Source organism: Heterodontus francisci, chromosome 31 (assembly GCF_036365525.1).
Source record: "Heterodontus francisci isolate sHetFra1 chromosome 31, sHetFra1.hap1, whole genome shotgun sequence".
NCBI lineage: Eukaryota > Metazoa > Chordata > Chondrichthyes > Heterodontiformes > Heterodontidae > Heterodontus > Heterodontus francisci.
Window position 1 is genome coordinate 53,457,430 of NC_090401.1, and position 24,166 is coordinate 53,481,595.

Here is a 24,166-nt window from a genome sequence, read left to right on the forward strand (position 1 = left end):
AAAAATACATGGGGAATTGGGAAATCATTTATCACCAATTTGTTCTCTGTGCATTAGATTTGCAAGTTATTTTAATAAGTTGAAACCAACTTAGTATTGGTTCTCTTTTGATTATTTTATTTTGGCTATTGGCATCTTGCCAGCCTCCTTGTCATCTCAGTGGCCTATGATTTACCCGGAAGTATTTTTTCCTCTCTCTCTGAAACCATAAATGCATCAACTGAGTTCCAAGTACATCGGCTCACTGACACCCGAGATACATGGTTATGTTGGTGGGGAGCTAGGAATCCAGCGATTAGGCTGTGTACAATGGCAGACTTTGACTATCCAGATTGGCAAGTTACCTCATTACAAGACTACATTTATTCTTTGGATCTTTCCACTCTTCCCAGGATTCTGGAGATCCAATCTGGAGTTTATTTCCAAGGTACGTGGAACCAGGAGCTTCCTCCTGTTTATAGTTTTTAAGAGCTGTCACATTTGCAGTTCAGTCTGATATTCCATCTGCCTATTCGAGTTTGCTTTTATTATTGGCATTTGCTGTGTTCTGTTCTCTTTTATGTGTAACTCTACTCAGATAAGGAAAAAGCACTTCTGTCTTTTTTTGAAAAAGGCTTTGGATCAATATTAATATGAGGAAGATGGAAAGAAAAGGCTGCACATCTCCAAATAAGCAGAAAATACCGGGAATATGCTGCTGGATTAGGGTGAGGGTGAGGGTAGAGGACAAGCCTCTGAAAGGCAAAAGATAGATTGGCACTTTCAAAGAGATCCATCTCGAGAAATCAACATTCCTTTCTCTTACCATAATTTTTCTTTTCTTGACTCTCATACTGCACTGGCTGTTGCTAAGCTGCAGCTCCATCAGCAACTCCAGGACTTCGTTCAGTGGCCATTTTTAATACCTTGGACAATGGAAGGCATCACAGCCAAACGTGAGCTTGAACATGCAAATGATCATGCTACAGCTATACAAAATTCTGCTCAGACCACACCCGGAGTACTGTGGGCAGTTCTGGGCACCACACCTTAGACAGGATATATTGGCCTTGGAGGGAGCACAACGTAGGTTTACAAGAATGATACCTGGACTCCAAGGGTTAAATTATGAGCGAGCTTACACATACCAGTATAAAAGCAAAATACTGCAGATGCTGGAAATCTGCAATAAAAGCAGAAAATGCTGAAAATACCCAGCAGATCTGGCAGCATCTGTGGAGCGAGAAGCAGAGTTAATGTTTCAGGTCTGTGACTTTCATTATATATAGATTTTTGTTTGCCAAAGGTATTAAGAGATATGGGGCAAAGGTGAGTCTATGGAGTTAGGTCACAGATCAGCCATGATCTCAACGAATGGTGGAATAGGCTCAAGGGGCTAAATAGCCTCCTCCTGTTCCTATGAAGTCAGATTCCTCTACCCACCACCCACAGTATCCAAATCAAAACAGGAAACATCTCATCAGTATGGCTCAATACTCCTGTTTTGATTTGGACACTGTCCAAATGCCCCAATAGTTATTTCCCTATAATCTGCTGAAGGATTAATGATAGAAGTATATTAGGAGACTAAAGTCAATGGGAATCAGGGGGAAAACTCTCCGCTGGTTGGAGTCATACCTAGCGCAAAGGAAGATGGTTGTGGTTGTTGGAGGTCAATCATCTGAGCTCCAGGAGCCAAAGGAGGACAGCAAGCACAGGGGTGATGGGTATATGGGACTAGGTGGGGGGGTTCCTCAGGATAGTGTCCTAGGCCCAAACATCTTCAGCTGCTTCATCAATGACCTTCCTTCCATCATAACGTCAGAAGTGGGGATGTTCGCTGATGATTGCACAATGTTCAGCACCATTCGCGACTCCTCAAATACTGAAGCAGTTCGCAGCAGAAATGCAGCAAGACCTCGACAATATCCAGGCTTGAAACTGAACTGGAGTAGCCATATAAATACAATGGCTACAAGAGCAGGTCAGAGGCTAGGAATCCTGCAGCGAGTATCTCACCTCCTGACTTCCCAAAGCCTGTCCACCATCTACAAGTCACAAGTCAGGAGTGTGATGGAATACTCTCCACTTGCTTGGATGGGTGCACCTCTAACAACACTCAAGAAGCTCGACACCATCCAGGACAAAAGCAGCCCGGTTGATTGGCACCCCATCCACGAACTTTCACTCCCCCCACCACCGATGCACAGTGGCAGCGGTGTGTACCATCTACAAGATGCACTACAGCAACTCACCAAGGCTCCTTAGACAGCACCTTTCAAACCCGCGACCTATACCAACTAGAAGGACAAGGGCAGCAAATGCATGGGAACACCAACACCTGCAAGTTCTCCTCCAAGTCACACACCATCCTGACTTGGAATTATATCATCATTCCTTCACTGTCGCTGGGTCAAAATCCTGGAACTCCCCTCCCAACAGCACCGTGGGTGTATCTACCTCACATGGACTGCAGCAGTTCAAGAAGGCAGCTCACCACCACCTTCTCAAGGGCAATTAGGGATGAGCAATAAATGCTGGCCTGGCCAGCGACACCCACATCCCATTAATGAATTTAAAAATATATATTTTTGTTGGAGAACCTTAATTGTTATTTGCAGCAGTCAGCTGTACAGCAATCACTGAGGATTGAAATATACACAGATTCAGTGCATGCTTTGTCACAGAATGAGCTACACCTTTACTTTGACATATGCTCAACCACACCTAGTCCCATACACCCATCACATCCCTCTATGGCCTCACTCCTCCCTCCCTATCTCTGTAACTTCCTTCAGCCTTGCAACCCTATGATAGCTCTGCAGTCCTCGAATTCTGGCCTCTTGCTCATTCCCAATTTTCATCACTGCACCATTGGCGGCCGTGCCTTCAGCTGCCTGGATCCTAAGCTCTGGAATTCCCTTCCTCAATCTCTTCACCTCTCTACCTCTCTCTCCTCCTTTAAGATGTTCCTTAAAATCTACCTATTTGATCAAGCCTTTGGTCACCTTCCCCAAAGTCTCCTTTAGTGACTTGGTGTCAAATGTTGTTTGATAATGCTCCTGTGAAGCGTCTTGTGCTGTTTTACTACATTAAGGCACTGTGTAAATGGAAGATGTTGTTGTATTGGGGAGAGTGCCCTGGGTCTGCACAGCTTTGGTACGTTCCTCTGCAGGTGTAGACTGCGACCTTCTTGACTTTACATTCATTGCACACAGCTGATCCAGTTAATCTGGCGCAGACCCCGAAAAAGCTCATTCATTGTCTTTTCAGTCAAGCAAGGCAGCTTTCCACCATTGTTTCATGTTTAACTAGGTGTTACTGTTACAAGACATCCAGATAAGTGTAGCTGCATTGCTGGGAGGGAAGAAATTATGCTCAAAAACTGAATACTTAAAAGCCACTGCAAATAACAAGCTAACCAGGGAGCCAGTTTAATTCAGCAGTCTGCTTTCTTACATTGCTTGCTGTGAGATGCACAGGAGTTTAGATATCTGTGCTATAATTAGGATCAAACATCTCGAAATAATCAGAACCCCTCTGGTTTAGAATGTTGATGTGTTTATAGTATGAGGCTAATCACAGAATCTTATTGTACGGAAGGAGGCCCTGCAGCCCATCGTGTCAGTGCTAGCTGTTTGAAAGAGCTATCCAGTTAATCCCACTCCCCTACTTGTTCCCCATGGTCCTGCAGATTTCTCCTTTTGAAGTTATCTTCTTTAAAAATTACACAAATCAAGAACCACTACAATAGAAAGGAAAATAAGAAATTGTTTAATTTCAAGATTTCCCCCATTGAGCTGAGGAGCTAAATTTAGTTTTGATACAAAAATTACTCCCATTAGGTTTACACTGGGTCTGCCCTGCATTGGGGTGATAAACACACAGAGGCCACATGACCATCTATACAGAGGACTGCAATGGTTCAAGAAGGCAGCTCACCACCACCTTCTCGAGGGCAATGAGGGATGGGCAACAAATACTGGCCTAGCCGGTGACACCCACATCCCACAAACGAATAAAAAAAACAGAAACAGGCTTCCAATCCCAAATTGGCATTCAGAGTAAAAACTGAAAATACAGTGAATATATGAAAGAATTCATGGGGATAATATTCCAGCTTTGAGGACGAGTTCTCCCAAATTCACAGATCCCTGTTTTCCTATTAGAATCAGAACTATTAAAATGCCACAGTGCACAGAAGTAAGTAGAAGCTACAGTTTGGGTCACGAAGGATTGTGACATTTGAACAGTCAATAGGGCCATGCCACATATTGTACAAGCAACAAAATAAGTCCTCGGCAAAAACCCTTCAGTGTAGCAATTTATTTTACATATTTCTGTGTATTCGTACGACGTATACTGGTTATAAGAAGTTGAAACTGCTTTAATGCCTCCGAGGTTTCATTGTGTTCACCCTTTTGAAACTTAGGGCTGGATTTTGTTCTCCCCCGGGCTTTGGTTACTGTGGCAGGGGGAGGGTGGGGTGCCTGAAGGTGGCTCCGGATGAGGCCTGCCACGGACCACGACTCCGTGAGGGCCCGGCCCAATCCTCCTGGCGGCAGCGAGGCCTCAATTAAAATATTCAATCAATAAAATGAATACATTTAAATAGACTTACCTGTGATCTTCAGGCCCCACCACGATCTTCAGCGCAGCTTCCAGCATTCCCGCGCCTTCAGATCCCCGTCCGGAGAAACGCGGCGCCATACTGGTGGGGAGGGGGAGGAGGTAAGATTTTCAGTGTAGGGAGGGGGACAGGGTCAAATAAACATAATGGGTGTCGGGGATGGTGGGAAGGGGTGACCTTTAAAACTGTGCAGATTGCGGGGAAAAGGTCAGATATAAAAGGTAAGTGTTTTGGGAGGGGAAAGGGCAAATAGTTACAGTCATTGTTATTGGGGGTGGGCAAGGGGCATTATACGCACAGGCAGCTGACGCCATTGCCAGCGACAGACAGCCCGCATCCTCCACGTGATTTGGGGGGTGGGGGGAGGTGAGGGCCACCCTGGTCTTTTAAATGAGCCGCCGCACGGGAGATTGCGGCGACTCTTTGGCGTGTGGCCCGCATAGGTGGGCCACCATTTTATTTTGAGCTCGAGCTCTTAAAATCCAGCCCTTCGACTCTTCCTTGGCAGAATATGTAACGTATTATCCAGAATGCAATTTTCTGTCAGAACGAAAGATCATTAACCTGAAGTATTAACTCTGTTTCTCGCTCCACAAATGCTGCCTGACCTGCTGAGATTTTCCAACATTTTTTGTTTCTATTCCCGATTTCCAGCATTTTCTGTTTCTATTCCCAATTTCCAGCATCCGCAATATTTTACTTTTGCAATTTTCAGTCCTTTTTTAACTTTGTCTCGCCTCTCTCATTTCTTTCTGTATCAACAGTCCAAGCCTCTGGATTACTAGATAGTAGCATAACCACTACTCTACCATGTCATACTTTGGTCTGCATAACCTCAAAATTTGAAACCAAACCTTAGAGTGTTCCCATAGTCATCCGGAATTTTTGAATTCACATTGAACCAATGCAATCAACAAAGTCAATGGACTGTTGAATTACATTCAAAACCATCAGAGCTAAATTATATAAACCCTATATTATTCTGGTCAAACCATATTTTGAATACGGTGTCCAATTTAAGTAGCTGAGACACAAGAGAGATATTCAAGCAGTGTGGCGAAGAATTACAAGGCTGATCTCGTGTGTCAGAGGTCTGTGTTATGAGTTATGAGCCCTTCAACCCTCTAAAACCTCTGCCTGCCTTCAACTCTGGCCTTTTCCTTCACTCCACTGTGGGCAGCTGAGCCTTCAGCTGTCTAGATGGGCTCGGCAACTTTAATAACAAGAAGTATCATTTTTAAAAATTTAGTCAAAAACGCAATATTTTAAGAGCTGCAATGCTGTTACTCAAAAGCCAATAATAATGAAAAACAAGACAGAGACTGGCCAAGAGAGTGTGGGAAAATGGCGCACTGACACGGAACACAAAAGTCCGAGTGTATCAGGCCTGTGTCCTCAGTACCTTGCTCTACGGCAGCGAGGCCTGGACAACGTATGCCAGCCAAGAGCGACGTCTCAATTCATTCCATCTTCGCTGCCTTCGGAGAATACTTGGCATCAGGTGGCAGGACTATATCTCCAACACAGAAGTCCTTGAAGCGGCCAACACCCCCAGCTTATACACACTACTGAGTCAGCGGCGCTTGAGATGGCTTGGCCATGTGAGCCGCATGGAAGATGGCAGGATCCCCAAAGACACATTGTACAGCGAGCTCGCCACTGGTATCAGACCCACCGGCCGTCCATGTCTCCGTTATAAAGACGTCTGCAAACGTGACATGAAATCGTGTGACATTGATCACAAGTCGTGGGAGTCAGTTGCCAGCATTCGCCAGAGCTGGCGGGCAGCCATAAAGACAGGGCTAAATTGTGGCGAGTCGAAGAGACTTAGTAGTTGGCAGGAAAAAAGACAGAGGCGCAAGGGGAGAGCCAACTGTGCAACAGCCCCAACAAACAAATTTCTCTGCAGCACCTGTGGAAGAGCCTGTCACTCCAGAATTGGCCTTTATAGCCACTCCAGGCGCTGCTTCACAAACCACTGACCACCTCCAGGCGCGTATCCATTGTCTCTCGAGATAAGGAGGCCCAAAAGAAAAGAAAGAAGATACATTTCGTCAACATTTTAAAGGTTTCTACAAAATAGTTGTTAACGTGATACTTTCTCACATGTACAATGTCAATAAAAGTTTTAAAAAATGAAACAAGTCATTTAATTACCATCAAAGTGCGTTTGATCAATCAAGGTCTGGAGCTGCCTCTGAGTCTTTAATGAGCTGCACGCGACTCCGGTCTCACAGGTTGCTGGTCATTGCTCTGGAATTTCCTGCCTGAACCTCTCTGCCTCTCAACCTCTCGCTCTTCCTTTATGGCATTCCTTAAAACCTACCTCTTTTACCAAGCTTTTAGCCAACTGTCCTAATATCTGCTTACATAGTTCAGTGTCAAATGTTGTCTGAGAAATACTTTGGGACATTTTACTGTGCTATATAAATATAAGTTATTGTTGTTGATAATTGGAGAAACTTGGGCTTATCTGACTAGAAAGGAAGCAATGAGAGGTGCTCTTACAGAGGTATGTTAGATAATTAATGGAATGGGAAAAGTAAATCTGGAATACGATTTTAAGCTAAGTAGAAAGTTTAGGACAAGAGGACACATGTTCAAACTATTAAAGAGTAAATTTTGGCTTCTTTACACATATGGAATAGACTAATGGAGACAAAAACCCAGGAATTTTTAAACAAATAATTGGGGGTAGAAATAGGGAGACTTCTGGATCTTTCTCGATGGATGAAGTAAAATAGGCCTAATCACCTTCCTCATCAGTAACTATCCTCTAGCTATACGTCCCTGACTGCACCTTGTGTTTCTCTAAATCCAGCCTACTTCTCATTCCCCACCCCAATTTCAGCTACTGTTCCATCAGCCACTATACCCCTGCCCTTGGTGTTAATCCAGTTGTATAGTAAAAAGAAAGAAGGGAATCTGTTAATCTGTTAATTGTGTGTCAATGATTTGATTATATGCAGGTGAAGGGTGTTAATTGGGGTCTCAGTTGAGCACTGATAAGCAGACGCTCACTGGAGGGTTTGAGTGAGGAGATATATGCTTGTAACCATTTTACTCTGCACAATAAATGTGAAATTGAGTAAATATAGGCTCCAGCATTATCCTTCCAAACAAGCTTTCTGGAATTTAACACTTGGGAACTTGTTCTTCCAGATCTTACTACCTCCCTTCCCTGCCCTCAGAGGCCTTCTAATTGTCTTCAATTGTACTTTTCTGTCTGTCCCCCAACCCCTTCCTCCCCCTTGCTTAGTGTCTACACTTGGTCCACCACCCAATAAAGTTTTCAGATACATCTCTTTGCATTTGAGAAGTCTTTAACACTTGTTCAAAACATTTTCCAGACAATAAATTTAAATGAAATTACAAGAGATGTATGGTTTTCCCACATCACTAATTTACAAGAACAAATTTGTGCTAAGATAGATAAAGCTTTCTGGTGTTTACAAGATGAAGCCAATACAGTGAGTTAATTGGATTCTAGATCAGGCCAAATAGAACAAACCAAAGTGTCAGATAACAGGTAAAAATGGTGTGATTGTTGGTGATCATTAACACTGATTCTCAATTGCATTATGAACAATAACCCACCAAACAATCATGCCATTAATGTTTATTTGGGTTAGGTTTACACTCTCAAAGGCTACGCTACACAGATTTCATAAATTATTTGTTTGATCATTTAGTAAGACTTTAACACCAGAAACTAGGTTCGCAAGAGGTCAACACCATTTTGTGATAATGACCACAAATAGATTGGTCAGAGCAAACATCCAATTCACCGCTCACAGGACTGGAAATGTAGAAGCATAGAAAATAGGAGCAGGAGTAGGCCATTCAGCCCTTCGAGCTGATCATCCAACTCAGTAGCCTGTTCCCGCTTTTGCCCCATACCCTTTGATCCCATTAGACCCAAGAGCTATATCTAACTCCTTCTTGAAAACATACAATGTTTTGGCTTCAACTGCTTTCTGTGGTAACGAATTCCACAGGCTCACCACTCTGTGGGTGAAGAAATTTCTCCTCATCTCAGTCCTGAAAGGTTTACCCCGTATCCTTAGACTATGACCCCTGGTTCTTGACTCCCCCACTATTGGGAACATCCTTCCTGCATCTACCCTGTCAAGTCCTGTTAGAATTTTATAGGTTTCTATGAGATCCCTCCTCACTCTTCTGAAGTCCAGCGAATATAAACCTAACCGACTCAATCTCTCCTCATACGTCAGTCCCGCCATCCCAGGAATCAGTCTGGTAAACCTTCGCTGCACTCCCTCTATAACAAGAACATCCTTCCTCAGATAAGACCAAAACTGCACGCATTATTCCAGGTGTGGCCTCACCAAGGCCCTGTATAATTGCAGCAAGATATCCCTGCTCCTGTACTCGAATCCTCTCGCTATGAAGGCCAACATACCATTTGCCTTTTTTATCGCCTGTTGCACCTGCATGCTTACCTTCAGTGACTGGTGTACGAGACCACCCAGATCTCGCTGCATATTCCCCTCTCTCAGTTTATACCCGTTCAGATAATAATCTGCCTTCCTGTTTTTGCTACCAAAGTGGATAACCTCACATTTATCCACATTATACTGCATCTGCCATGCATTAGCCCGCTCACTGAACTTGTCTAAATCACCCTGAAACCTCTCTGCAACCTCCTCACAACTCACCCTCCCTCCCAGTTTTGTGTCATCTGCAAATTTGGAGATATTACATTTAGTTCCCTCACCTAAATCATTAATGTATATTGTGAATAGCTGGGGTCCTAGCACTGATCCCTGCGGTACCCCACTAGTCACTGCCTGCCATTTGGAAAAAGATCCATTTATCCCTACACTTTGTTTCCTGTCAGCCAACCAATTTTCTATCCATCACAATACACTACCCCCATCCCATGCGCTTTAATTTTACATGCTAATCTCTTATATGGGACTTTGTTGAAAGCCTTCTGAAAGTCCAAATAAACCACATCCACTGGCTCCCCCTCATCAACTCTACTAGTTACATCCTTGAAGAATTCTAGTAGATTTGTCAAGCATGATTTCCCTTTCGTAAATCCATGCTGACTCTGCCCGATTCTACCACTGTTCTCCAAGTGCTCTGCTATAAAATCTTTGATAATGGACTCTAGAATTTTCTCCACTACTGACGTCAGACTGACTGGTCTATAATTCATTGCTTTCTCTCTATCTCCCTTTTTAAACAATGGGGTTACATTAGCTACCCTCCAATCTGTAGGAACTGTTCCAGAGTCTATAGAATCTTGGAAGATGACCACCAATGCATCCACTATTTCTAGCGCCACTTCCTTAAGTACTCTGGGATGCATACCATCAGGCCCTGGGGATTTATCGGCCTTCAATCCCATCAATTTCCCCAACACCATTTCTGTACTAATACTGATTTCTTTCAGTTCCTCTTTCTCACTAAGCCCTGTGTTCCCCAGCATTTCTGGTATGATATTTGTGTCCTCCTTTGTGAAGACAGAACCAAAGTATGCATTTAGTTGGTCAGCCATTTCTTTATTTCCCCATAATAAATTCCCCTGTTTCTGACTATAAGGGAGCTAAATTTGTCTTCACCAATTTTTTTCTCTTCACATACCTATAGAAACTTTTACAATTAGTTTTTATGTTCCCCGCAAGCTTGCTCTCATACTCTATTTTTCCCTTCTTAATCAATCCCTTGGTCCTCCTTTGCTGAATTCTAAACTGCTCCTAATCCTCAGGTCTGTTGTTTTTCCTGGCAAATTTATATGCCTCTTCCTTGCATCTAATGCTATCTCTAATTTCCCTTGTAAGCCATGGTTTGGCTATCTTTCCCGTTTTACTTTTGCGCCAGATAGGGATAAACAATTGTTGCAGTTCATCCATGCGCTCTTTAAATGTTTGCCATTGTCTATCCACCTTCATCCCTTTAAGTAACATTTCCCAATCCGTCATGGCCAACTCGTGCCTCATACCTTTGTAGTTTCCTTTACTAAGATTCAGGACGCTTGTCTCAGAATCAACTATGTCACTCTCCATCTTGATGAAGAATTCTATCATATTATGGTCGCTTGTCCCCAAGGTGTCTCGCACAACTAGATTGTCAATTATTCCTCTCTCATTACACAATACCCAGTCTAGGATGGCCTGTTCTCTAGTTGGTTCCTCAATGTATTGGTCCAGAAAACCATCCCGTATACACTCCAAGAATTCCTCCTCTACGTTATTGTGACTAATTTGGTTTACCCAATCTATATGCAGATTAAATTCACCCATAATTACAGAAGTTCCTTTATCACATGCATCTCTAATTTCCTGTTTAATGCCATTTCCAACATCACCACGACAGTTTGGGGGTCTATATACAACCCCCACTAACGTTTTTGCCCCTTAGTGTTTCTCAGCTCTACCCATACAGATTCCACATTGTCAGAGCTAATATCTTTCCTTACTATTGCATTAATTTCCTCTTTAACCAGCAATGCAACTCCACTGCCTTTTGCTTTTTGTCTGTCCTTCCTAAATACTGAATATCCCTGGATGTTCATTTCCCATCCCTGGTCACCTTGCAGCCCTGTCTCCATAATCCCGACTATATCATACCCGTTTATATCTATTTGCACGATTAATTCATCCACTTTAATGCAAATGCTCCACGGGTTAAAGCACAAAGCCTTAACCCTTGTCTTTTTAACATTACGTGTCCTCTTCCCACTATTTTTCACTGTGGCCCGGTTTGATTCTGGCCCTTGATTTCTCTGTCTATCACTTTTCTTATTCCCCTTACTGTCTTTTGTTCTTGTCTTTGATTCCCCCCTCCTCTGACTCCTTGCAAAGGTTCCCATCCTCCTGCCGTTTTAGTTTAAACCCTCCCCAACCACTCTCGCAAATACTCCCCTAGGACATCAGTCCCGGTCCCGCCCAGGTGTAACCCGTCCAGTTTGTTTTGGTCCCACCTCCCCCAGAACCGGTCCCAATGCCCCAGGAATCTAAAACCCTCCCCCTCACACCACCTCTTCAGCCACGTATTCATCTGATATATCCTGCTATTTCTACTCTGACTAGCACGTGGCACTGGTAGTAATCCTGAGATCACTACCTTTGAGGTCTTACTTTTCAACTTACTTCCTAGCTCCGATATCCTGCTTTTAGGCACTTGGGGCACCTGGCACTGGGCCAAAAAGGTGCAGGCTCGAGGAGCCGAGTTGCCTACTTGCACAACAAAGGATCAACTCTGAAGGTATTAATCTCATAAACATACAAAAATGATGAGCAGGAACAGACCATCTGATCCACTAATTCTGCCCCTCAAGATGCTTGGAGCATTATGACTAGACACTCCCTAACCCCCATCCCCCTGCCGTACCATCCCCCACCCCACCCCTCACAGCCATGTAATCTCCTGAGGAACAATTAAAAGTCAGAAATAAAGCAAGCGCAACAAGGGGGAATAGATCTGGAAAATTCCTTCCTGATCCCCTCAGACAAATGAAACCAGCTTATAGAACCAGATATTAAATATCTCACCTCAGACTGTGTGTGTTACTGAGTGCAGTTATAATAATAGAGGTGCAAATCCAGCGAACCCTGATTGGATTCAATATGCACCTCACCCACCAGAAGCACATCGTAGCTGCAGTGTGTAACATCTACAGGATGCAGCAACACTGCAGCACCACACTAAGTTTAGTTCAACAGCCCCTTGCAGCTCCACAGTCTCTAACACAGAGGAGAACAAACGCAGCATTATCATTGGAACACCAGCACCACCAAGTCACACGCCATCCTGACTTGGACACATTTTGCTTTTCTAATATCGCTGCTGTGTCACAATAATAGAATTACCTCAACATTGAGGGAGAATCATAAGCATAAGGACTCCTTTTATTCGTTTTCATGGGATGTGGGTGTTGCTGGCGATTCTAGCATTTATTGTCCACCCCTAATTGCCCTTGAGAAGGTGTGGTGAGCTGTCCTCTTGAACAGCTGCAGTCCTTTGTGTAGCAGTGTTGTACAGCTAGGCCACTTCAGCGGGCAATTAAGAGTCAACCACATTGCTGTGGATCTGGAGACACATGTAGGCCACACCAGGTAAGGACAGCAGATTTCCTTCCCTAAAGAACATTAGTGAACCAGATGGGTTTTTATAACAATAATATAAAAGCAAAATACTGCGGATGCTGGAAATCTGAAACAAAAACAAGAAATGCTGGATTCACTCAGCAGGTCTGGCAGCATCTGTGGAAAGAGAAGCAGAGTTAACGTTTCGGGTCAGTGACCCGAAGTTCCGAAGAAGGGTCACTGACCCGAAACGTTAACTCTGCTTCTCTTTCCACAGATGCTGCCAGACCTGCTGAGTGAATCCAGCATTTCTTGTTTTTGTTTTGGGTTTTTATAACAATTGATTGCAGTTTCATGGTCATTATTACTGAGACGGGCTTTCAATTCCAGATTTTTATTAATTAATTGAATTTAGTAATTAATTGAAATTAAATTCCACCAGCTGCCGTGATGGGATTTGAACCTGTGTCCCCAGACTATTACCATGGGTCTCTAGATCACTAGTCCAGTGACATTACCACTATGCCACTGTCTTCCCCCTGCAGCAGCACTTCAAGGGGAAGACCCATCACCACTTTCTCAGGGCAACTAGGGATGGATGGGCGGTTAAAAAAGTGGCCTTGCCAACAATCCTGAGAACAAGTTAAGAAGAAGACTTTGCATTTGTCCAGGACACAGACTCAGGCTGAGGGGCTGATCATAAAGGACTGAGATGAAGAGAAATTTCTTCGCTCAAAGGGTCGTGAATCTTTGGAACTCTCAGCCCCAGGTGGTTGTGGATGTTCCATTGTTGAGTACATTTAAGGCTGAGATAGATGGATTTTTGGTCTGTCAGGGAATCAAGAGATAAGTGGAAAGGGTAGGAAAATGGAGTTGAGGCAGTAGATCAGCCAGGATCATATTGAATGGCAGAGCAGGCTCGATGGGCCATATGGTCTACTCCTGCTCCTATTTCTTATGTTCTTATTTATACAGCCCTTTACTGAAACTTCTCAAAACCCTATACACAATGAATGGTTTTCAGATGGGCAGTGACTGGTGTTACGGAGGCAAATATAATGGCCATGAATTTCATCGGAGCTGCTGCTGCTCCACTGCCATAGCTTCACTGGAAATGCAGTGGAAACTCCATTTAAACGGGTTTCCCACCACAGTTCCAACAAAGTTGCAGCAGCGGAATGGAAACAGCTCTGAGCCTACAGAGAGAGAAAGACTGGAAGCCATCTACATGGCCATGAATTGGTGTACATTACCTTCAGTACCACATATATTTCCCCAGCTGTGACTTACCACACCCCTAGGCAAAAAAATTATCTGCTTGCGCCTGCTTCCACAAGAGCACTGTCTCGATAACACTGTCTGGACTGCCACTTCTGGTGGGAGTCCCCTTTTATCTCTCCCCAAAGTCTTGGCAATTGCAACACACAGGGCATTAGAGAAAGCGAGACCAACTCCAGCGTGTGACATGAAATTCCTTTTCCTCAGAAAATTAACAATTGCTTGGCCAACATGGGGTTAATCACTTTGACTGAAATACTAAATATTAAGATTACTCAATGTTTTGCATCATCAGCTGGTTACCATGACAGCAACAAGTTTCTGATGATAGAAGCACCTCTTTGTTATCATAACAGCAGATAATTATACCCGTGGCAACTTCTGAGCAACACTTCCCAATCAAAAAGATAAGGAACAATTTGATAAACAGTTGTGTCATCTGAAATTGTAAAGAGTTAACTGTGATTGATTAGTTGCTAAAATAATTTGCATACTGCAGTAATTTTGTGCAATATTGTTTGAGGTCATAGAAGAAACATCAGTCTTTCAAAAAATTCCAGGAAGAGATTTCTGAAATTTAAGCAAATTTCAAAAGACTAAAAATATCTGGAATCTGCTTATTTGTGGAAGTATAGCTTTAAAGAGTTAAACAGTGTTCCTGAAGGGTATATCCAAAATGGCCCCGGATTTGACAATTTAGACAAACCTGAATTTTATCAGTCATTTTGAACAAATACAGATTCGGACTTTATTGAAGTGGTTTGTCTTTTAACTTGTCATCTGCAATGCCATTTTCGACGTCCTTCCAAGTTTTTTGCCATGATACACTGTGTTTGTATAGTTACTGCCCTGCTTAATGTTTCCTCTTTAGCAAGGTACTGATGTCTATGATTGGAGTGTTGACAGATTTCATTTTGTTTTACTGTATATTTAATGATTAAGCAGGCCCAAGGCTTCATGTCTATGTTGGCCTCTTGTAGCTTTGGATGGTGGGTCTCCAGTCAAAGTTCTTGGCAGTCTTGGAAGGGTGTGTTGCACAATTCCAATGTCCACTGATGTAGTGACAAATAGCCACCTGGTAGAGGGGGTAACAACAAATTCAGTTTGTCTAGTTTAGTGGGAAATTCAAAGCCCAAGTTTTGGATATCTATAGGATCGATTTTCCCTTCGTCTGGCGTTAGTGGGGGCGGGAACAACCACAAAATGAGGTCATTAACATAGACAATGCGACCAGCGCCATTTTAAAAGGGGCCTAGCACCGGGTGACCAAGACACCTGCCTGATTCAGACCCTTTCTCGTATGGAAATCGGGTCCTCAGAACAAAAACAATGGACAAGAATGAGCAAAGAAAACAACTTCCTGTAGCTCTCATTCCACCCACACAGCCTCACCACTCCAGGTCCCATGTGATTCCATTGTTAAAACAATGTGTACGGACGCAGCTTTAAAGTGTGGTATTTCTAGTCAGGACCAGTGTGGAGTATTTCTATCGTACCAATGTCTAATTAACGTCAGTTGCTAACATATGAAAAATAATCAATATTATACTGAGAGAAAAATTAAGGGATTGATGGATCAACCTAACAGTTTTGCCCAATTTCATAGAGGAATATCATATTTGTGTGTGGGTGATTCAGGCAGCATAGGGGCTCAGGTACATGTGATGTGTAGAGGTGTTATTATTAGAGACACTTATTACTTCTGAGGCATTCTGTACAGCATGTCTACATCCCTAGTGTTATTTAAGTGCTGTTTTGTTGGAACAATTTGCGCTGCAGTTTAATGGTCAGAAATCTGAGCAGAAAGTGGTAGAGATAAGTCCTCCACCACTTGTAGTCCAGGCTGACCCTCAGGGTGGTATTGGGAGATATGGCATTGTCAGAGTTGCTGTCTTTCAAATGGGATGTTAAACTGAGCCCCTGTTCAGGTAGATGTTAGGATTCCCAAGGCACTAGCTGAAAAAGACCAGAGATCTGATTCAGAGATTCAGAGATCGAAATGTGGAGCTTATTCAAGGAGCAGCTACTGCGTGTCCTTGATAAGTATGTACCTGTCAGGCAGGGAGGAAGTTGTCGAGCGAGGGAGCCGTGGTTTACTAAAGAAGTTGAAGCGCTTGTCAAGAGGAAGAAGAAGGCTTATGTTAGGATGAGACGTGAAGGCTCAGTTAGGGCGCTTGAGAGTTACAAGCTAGCCAGGAAGGATCTAAAGGGAGAGCTAAGAAGAGCGAGGAGAGGACACGAGAAGTCATTGGCGGATAGGATCAAGGAAAACCCTAAGGCTTTCTATAGGTATATCAGGAATAAAAGAATGACTAGAGTTAGATTAGGGCCAATCAAGGATAGTTGTGGGAAGTTGTGTGTGGAATCAGAGGAGATAGGGGAAGCGTTAAATGAATATTTTGCGTCAGTATTTACAGTAGAGAAAGAAAATGTTGTCGAGGAGAATACTGAGATACAGACTACTAGGCTAGATGGGATTGAGGTTCACAAGGAGGAGGTGTTAGCAATTTTGGAAAGTGTGAAAATAGATAAGTCCCCTGGGCCAGATGGGATTTATCCTAGGATTCTCTGGGAAGCCAGGGAGGAGATTGCAGAGCCTTTGTCCTTGATCTTTATGTCGTCATTGTCGACAGGAATAGTGCCGGAAGACTGGAGGATAGCAAATGTTGTCCCCTTGTTCAAGAAGGGGAGTAGAGACAGCCCTGGTAATTATAGACCTGTGAGCCTTACTTCGCTTGTGGGTAAAATGTTGGAAAAGGTTATAAGAGATAGGATTTATAATCATCTTGAAAAGAATAAGTTCATTAGCGATAGTCAGCACGGTTTTGTGAAGGGTAGGTCGTGCCTCACAAACCTTATTGAGTTTTTTGAGAAGGTGACCAAACAGGTGGATGAGGGTAAAGCCATGGATGTGGTGTATATGGATTTCAGTAAGGCATTTGATAAGGTTCCCCACAGTAGGCTAGAGCAGAAAATACAGAAGTTTGGGATTGAAGGTGATTTAGTGCTTTGGATCAGAAATTGGCTAGCTGAAAGAAGACAGAGGGTGGTGGTTGATGGCAAATGTTCATCCTGGAGTTTAATTACTAGTGGTGTACCGCAAGGGTCTGTTTTGGGGCCACTGCTGTTTGTCATTTTTATAAATGACCTGGATGAGGGTGTAGAAGGGTGGGTTAGTAAATTTGCAGATGACACGAAGGTCGGTGGAGTTGTGGATAGTGCCGAAGGATGTTGTAGGTTACAGAGGGACATAGATAGGCTGCAGAGCTGGGCTGAGAGATGGCAAATGGAGTTTAATGCGGAAAAGTGTGAGGTGATCCACTTTGGAAGGAGTAACAGGAATGCAGAGTACTGGGCTAATGGGAAGATTCTTGGTAGTGTAGATGAACAGAGAGATCTTGGTGTCCAGGTACATAAATCCCTGAAAGTTGCCACCCAGGTTAATAGGGCTGTTAAGAAGGCATATGGTGTGTTAGCTTTTATTAATAGGGGGATCGAGTTTCGGAGCCACGAGGTCATGCTGCAGCTGTACAAAACTCTGGTGCGGCCGCACCTGGAGTATTGCGTGCAATTCTGGTCACCGCATTATAGGAAGGATGTGGAAGCTTTGGAAAGGGTGCAGAGAAGATTTACTAGGATGTTGCCTGGTATGGAGGGAAGGTCTTACAAGGAAAGGCTGAGGGACTTGAGGTTGTTTTCGTTAGAGAGAAGGAGGAGGAGAGGTGACTTAATAGAGACATATAAGATAATCAGAGGGTTAGATAGGGTGGATAGTGAGAGTCTTTTTCCTCGGATGGTGATGGCAAACACGAGGGGACATAGCTTTAAGTTGAGGGGTGATAGATATAGGACAGATGTCAGAGGTAGTTTCTTTACTCAGAGAGTAGTAGGGGCGTGGAACGCCCTGCCTGCAACAGTAGTAGACTCGCCAACTTTAAGGGCATTTAAGTGGTCATTGGATAGACATATGGACGAAAATGGAATAGTGTAGGTCAGATGGTTTCACAGGTTGGCGCAACATCGAGGGCCGAAGGGCCTGTACTGCGCTGTAATGTTCTATGTTCTACGTTCTATCTTCAACTAAGGTCCTGCCCACTTACAAAAAAATGATTAACTGGTCATTCATCTCAGTGCTATTTTGGAATCTCTCTGTGTGCAAATTTCCTTTTGCATTTGCCTACATAGCAACATTGACCACAATTCAGAAGTAATTCATTGGGTGGGAAGCACTTTGAGACATCATGAAAATGTGCACGTTCCTTTTCTTTATACAGTTCTGGAGGTCAGACTTTAAATAGATGGTGGTTTAGGAAAGAATAGTCCCTCTTGTCCCCTGTCCATTAAATTTCCCTTTTTATTCCATCATGATCTTGGCTACAACACAGTATTAGTTGGAACATGAATGTTAGCAATATTGATTTTTTTGTTTCTCTGAGGGCTGCCAGTTAAAAGCCAGTGTTATTAAATTCCTAGAGCCTAATGTATTAACAAGAGCCTTATTGAGATTGGGAATGAATCTGGTTGTCGCTTGTGTGAAGCATGAACACTGGCATGGACCTGTGGGTCGAATGGCCTGTTTCTGTGCTGTAAAGGGCGGCACAGTGGCGCAGTGGTTAGCACCGCAGCCTCACAGCTCCAGCTACCCGGGTTCAGTTCTGTTGCAGAGTTTGCAAGTTCTCTGTGAATGTGTGGGTTTTCGCCGGGTGCTCCGGTTTCCTCCCACACCCAAAGACTTGCAGGTGATAGGTAAATTGGTTGTTGTAAATTGCCGCTAGTGTAGGTAGGTGGTAGGGAATATGGGATTACTGTAGGGTTAGTATAAATGGGTGGTTGTTGGTAGGCACAGACTCGGTGGGCTGAAGGGCCTGTTTCAGTGCTGTATCTCTAAAAAAAAACACTATGTATTTGCAATTCAGTGGTTTTCAAATTCGCTTTTTATATCCCAGAGTTTGCACAGGTTAAAGACAATCAGCTGATTTATCAACACTGTGGTCAGGATTTCCTCAAAAGTCATTTTGACCTCTGATTATACCTTTGTGCAAAGAATGGTAGTCGTATTTTGCTGAGCAATGTGCTTCTTAGTTGGTCAATTATTTTCCCTTCTCCTCATAACCACAGTCAGCATCAGGGCCGCATCTGATATTGTTCACAATTCAGGCAGCTGCTGCCAGATAGTAAACAGAAGCATGAGCTCTGGGTGATTCTCCCGCTCCACTTGAAGAGCCACGACTATCCCCCTGGCTGTGATCAGCCAGCTCAGCACAAATTAGGGATTGAACCAGGAGCTTTCTGAGACACCCCGCTAAGTGATTAAGTTTACTTGAATCAGGATTGGGATTTGTACTATGGAAAAAGGTTCAATCTGAACTTTTGCCCCTTCTAACCACATTACCCCTAATATCATTGCAAGAATCTTAATGTAATATGTTATCAATATGTTCCCCGGTTTAACCCTTATTCTGTGCTGAGTCAGATGATCATAGCCAATACACGCTTGGCCTTGAAGCCTTTGAATTAAGGAACCGGAAAATTCACCACAAGTTCCCCTTTCTATAGAATGGATTGAAACAGCAACTGTTCAGTTTCTCTAAAAATGATTACTATTTAATATATTACTAACCATCACCTTCTCAAGGGCAATTAGGGATGGACAATAAATGCTGGCTTGACCAGCGACGCCCACATCCCATGAAAGAATTTTAAAAGAAAACAGCGCAGAAATTGGTCAAATATGGGAATTGAGTGTTTCATGTTAAATACTAAATTTTGGCTTGCCTAATGTCCTTTTTTCAACCATACTCTCTCCTCTGACCTGTTTTTTGAACTTCAGTGTTTTCTAACTTAATCCTTCTGCATTTCTTTTTCAAATTGCAATGTTAAACGCTTCACTTAACGCTAGATCTTCTTTCTCCTGGGTCTCCCCGTCCATTTTTGGACTTCAGCCAATTTCAAAAAGAAAATTTCTCGTGCTAAAATCTGTCAAAACAGAAAGGACTGCCAACAAACCATTAGCAACCCATACATGCCCGTTTGGATGAAAGTCCTCCACAGTTAAACAGAGGTTAAACCAACTATGATGGTGCACACGTTATTTTGCGGAACTTAAACTCTCCTCGATATCCTTTGACTGACCCGGCAGATGTATCCGGTGAGAATGGAGAATCGTGTTGTTCTGATAACTTGATGTCCCGTGTTTTGTTGCCCATTTGGTACATTTGCAAGCGACGTTGAGAAATAGTTTCAGCAAAAGGCCCTTCAATAAAGAAACCTTCAAGAGATTTTTAAAAAAATAGGTCAAAAATGCAGAGAGGCAGGAAAGGGTTAAACTCTTCCAACACTTCTAATGCAATGGTGCTCGAAGTTGTTTGGTTGACGGTCCCATTTTCAAAAGAATTAGTAATTACGGGACCTCCCATCCGGAACTAAATTTGGCAGGTGAATGGTGTGATACTGCTTGGGTCAGTCCACCTCATGATGCTTGGGGACGAAGCTCCATTATCAAGCCTCATGTACTTGTAGTGTTTCTCACTGTTAAATTCTCACACATTGCTGATTTTCCTTTTTTTCTGAGTGCTGTTTATCTCCCACAGGATCAGTCTATGAACTATCGGGAAATGAATGCTGCTTGTCAACAGGAGACCTCATTAAAATAATGTACGTCGAGCTCCAGAAAGTTGTATGTGAAAATATGGACAATGAGTGCAAATTTGACCTCCCACTAAACTATTCAGGTACTTTATCCTTTTTGAAAAAACGCCTATATTGTTCCACCTTATTATTTTGTGACTATCCACTGTTCAAAATTTGTGATTCATACTTATGAATTTTCAATGACTGTGTTTTATATTTTTTATAAACGTCAAACTGGAATACTTTAGGTTTGAGTTTTCCAAATTTTGTGAATAATGAATTCCTCCTGCCTCAGCTTTACAGAATGACCTAGAATAGATTGAAACATTCTGAATATTACATAGCCCCAGCATTCAGCTATCAACCCAACATCCCAAGACTTAGTAGATGCATTTTCACACAGTTGGTTATTGGAACATACAATACTTTACCAACAGTTGTTAATGTGGCAGCAACTATAATGGCGCAGTGGTTAGTACCGCAGCCTCACAACTCCAGTGACCCGAGTTCGGTTCTGGGTACTGCCTGTGTGGAGTTTGCAAGCTCTCCCTGTGACCATGTGGGTTTCCGCCGGGTGCTCTGGTTTCCTCCCACAGCCAAAGACTTACAGGTTGATAGGTAAATTGGCCATTGTAAATTGCCCCTAGTTTAGGTAGGTGGTAGAAGAATTGAGGGGATGTGGTAGGGAATATGGGATTAATGTAGGATTAGTATGAATGGGTGATTGATGGTTGGCACAGACTCGATGGGCCGAAGGGCCTGTTTCAGTGCTGTATCACTCTATGACTATAACATCATTTAAAATGGAGTTGGATCAATACCTGAAAAGGAAGAATATGAAAGATGCAGGGAAAGAGTCCAGTACAAATTCAATGGCCGCCTTCTGTGCTGTTTAATCTTGATGATTCTTTGATTCACCAGAGTAACATTTCCAACATCAACTATCCTTTGGTCTCTCTGATTGCAGATTGATCAGTTACTTCCAGTTAATGCAAATAATGAATGGTCGCATTAGGAGCTAGATTCAAACCTGACCTCAATTACATTCTTGAAGGGGAAAGGAAATCACAGGAAATACAGCTTAGCAGCAATGCCAAGTATACAGTGTACCCAGCTGTAGTGTGTCCTCCAGGGGTCCTATAGCTCCAGCTCATTCCCAGGCTGGTCAAGTCACAGCCTCCATTGTTGTAATGGAGCTGGCCTGTTCACTGTTGGGCAGCACAGAGTCTAATGGCAAGGAGACTCAATATAGCAAGTTTCTGTTGCAGATGTTGTTTTCTGTTGGAGCAGGTGCAAGGTAACACCACCACCTGCAAGTTCCCGTCCAAATCACACACCTTCCTGATTTGGAAATATATCGCCATTCCTTCATTGTCACTGGATCAAAATCCTGGCACTCCCTCCCTAGTGTCACGGTGGGAAGTACCTACACCACACAGACTGCAGTGGTTCAAGTTGGCAGCTCACCACCCACCTCCTCAAGGGCAAATAGGGTGGGCAATAAATGCTGGCCTTGCCAGCAATGCCAACATCCTGTGAAGGAAAATTAAAATTTATATAGCGCCTTTAACATAGTAAAACATAGTAAGGCACTTCATAGGAGCGTAATCAGACAAAAATTGACACAGTACAGACAAGGAGACATTAAAACATGTGGTCAAAGAGGTAGGTTTTAAGGAGCCTCTTAAAGGAAGGAGAGAGAAGTGGAGAAGTTGAGAGGTTCTGAAAGGAAACTCCAGAGCTTAGGATCTAGACAGCTGAACGCACGGCCAGGGATGAAGGAACTCAGGGATGCACAAGAGGCCAGAATAGGAGGAATGCAGAGTTTTCACAGCCTTACAGGGCTGGAAGACGTTACCAAGAAATTTATCTGTCTCTTCTCTGTCTGACCAGCTCTGTATTTCCTGCATTTGTTTCTTTTTATTTGTACTGCAATTTCTCCCCCACTCCTCCAACCATTGACTGGCAATGAAGCAAAAACCTTCTTGCTGCCAGTTATAATCCATCATTCAATTGCTATTTTTTAGCACACTTATTTCTTATTTTCAACTGACCTTTGCATGTCACACATTTCTCACTATCTTTTTGTTTCCTTATACACATATGTCATTTCAGCCTTCAGGACTGTTTTTACCACTTCATTTAGCTATTGTGGTAAACAGCCTAGGTTATTTATTTTTTCAAAGCAATAGATTTTTGCTTCCACTTTTCTTCAAAATGACCTTCAAATTTTCAATTTTACTCCTTTTCTTCTTTTCAAATGTGGCTTATCTGTAAAGTGGCCTTGAGAGATGTCATTTTTCATCGATTATCTTTCGAAAACATCTTTGCCTTGCGTCCTGTTTTCTCTGGTCCCCGTCTTGTTCTAATTTCCCCTTTGTATTTTTAGCTTTTGGTCAGACTCTGTACCTCTTTGGTTTTCTTGTATCAGCCAGTTCTGTTTGTCTGCTATCTCACTTAAATTCTGTGTAACTCAAAAAATATTAACAGTGCAGAAAAGGGCTAATCGGCCCAACTGATCTATGCAGGTGTTTATTCTCCACACGAGCCTCCTCTCGCCCTATCGACATATCCTTCTATTTTTTCCCTCATGTATTTATCTAGCTTCCCCTTAAATGTATCCATGCTATTTACCTCAACCACTCCATGTAGTAGCGAGTTCCACATTCGCACCACTCTCTGAGCAAAGTTTTTCTTGACTTCCTTCTTTGATTTATGAGTGACTATCTTATATTTGTCGCCCCTAGTTATGGACTCCCCCATAAGTAGTTCTATGCTTCATTTTCTCCCTACACTTTAAAAACATTTTTTTTCTTTTGCATCTTTTCATTTACCTTTTATTCCTTTCATCCTTTAGTTAGCCCCCATTGACATATTGCTTTTTCCTAGTTTTCCTCATTGATTGTTCATCCCTTGGGTTTATAGGATGCTACACTCCCAGTGGGGACCCACATTGGAAGGAAGTATGGGCCAGTGATAGAATTACAACATTGTCCCCTGTCAATTCTCCAACCCCACACCCATTTTGCTGGAGTACTGTTTACAGTTCTGGGCACTGAACCTTAGAAAGGATATGTTGTCCTTGGAAAGAGTGCAACACAGATTCACCAGAATATTACCGGGGATGCAAGGGTTAAATTATGAGGGGAGATTACATAAACTAGGCTTGTATTCCCTGGAATATAGAAGATAAAGGGGTGATTTGATACAGCTTTTTAAGAATTTGAAAGAACGTGATAGGGTAGATGGATAGAAACAATCTGCTGGTGAGGAACTCTAGGACAAGGAGACACAACCTTAAAATTAGAGCCAGGCCATTCAGGAATGAAGTTAGGAAACATTTCTTCAGGCAAAGGGTAGTAGAAGTATGGAATTCTCTCCCACAATAAGCAGTAGATGTTAGCTCAATTAATAATTTTAATTCTGAGATTGATTGATAGATTTTTGTTAGCCAACGTTCTTAAGGAATATGGAGCCAAGGTCGGTAAATGGAATCAGGGTACAGATCAGCCATGATCTCATTGAATGACGGAACATGCTTGAGAGGCTAAATGGCCTCCTTCTCTTCCCATCTTCCTATGATCACGTGAAGTTC

The 24,166-nt window shown here is 42.9% G+C and overlaps 1 protein-coding gene across 2 annotated transcripts in view; it reads left to right on the top strand.

Annotated features, from left to right (window-relative positions):
• The first annotated feature begins 225 nt into the window (after positions 1-225).
• The window catches only part of themis2 (thymocyte selection associated family member 2), a 92,408-nt gene continuing 68,467 nt past the window's right edge, over positions 226-24,166 (top strand). For both annotated transcript variants that reach the window (XR_010968916.1, XM_068011605.1), the window contains exons 1-2: positions 226-427; positions 20,532-20,672. Coding sequence is in view for 1 of the 2 variants with exons in the window: in XM_068011605.1 (XP_067867706.1) it covers positions 310-427; positions 20,532-20,672 (259 nt within the window). In the remaining variant the exon portion in view is untranslated. The remainder of the gene's footprint in view (positions 428-20,531; positions 20,673-24,166) is intronic.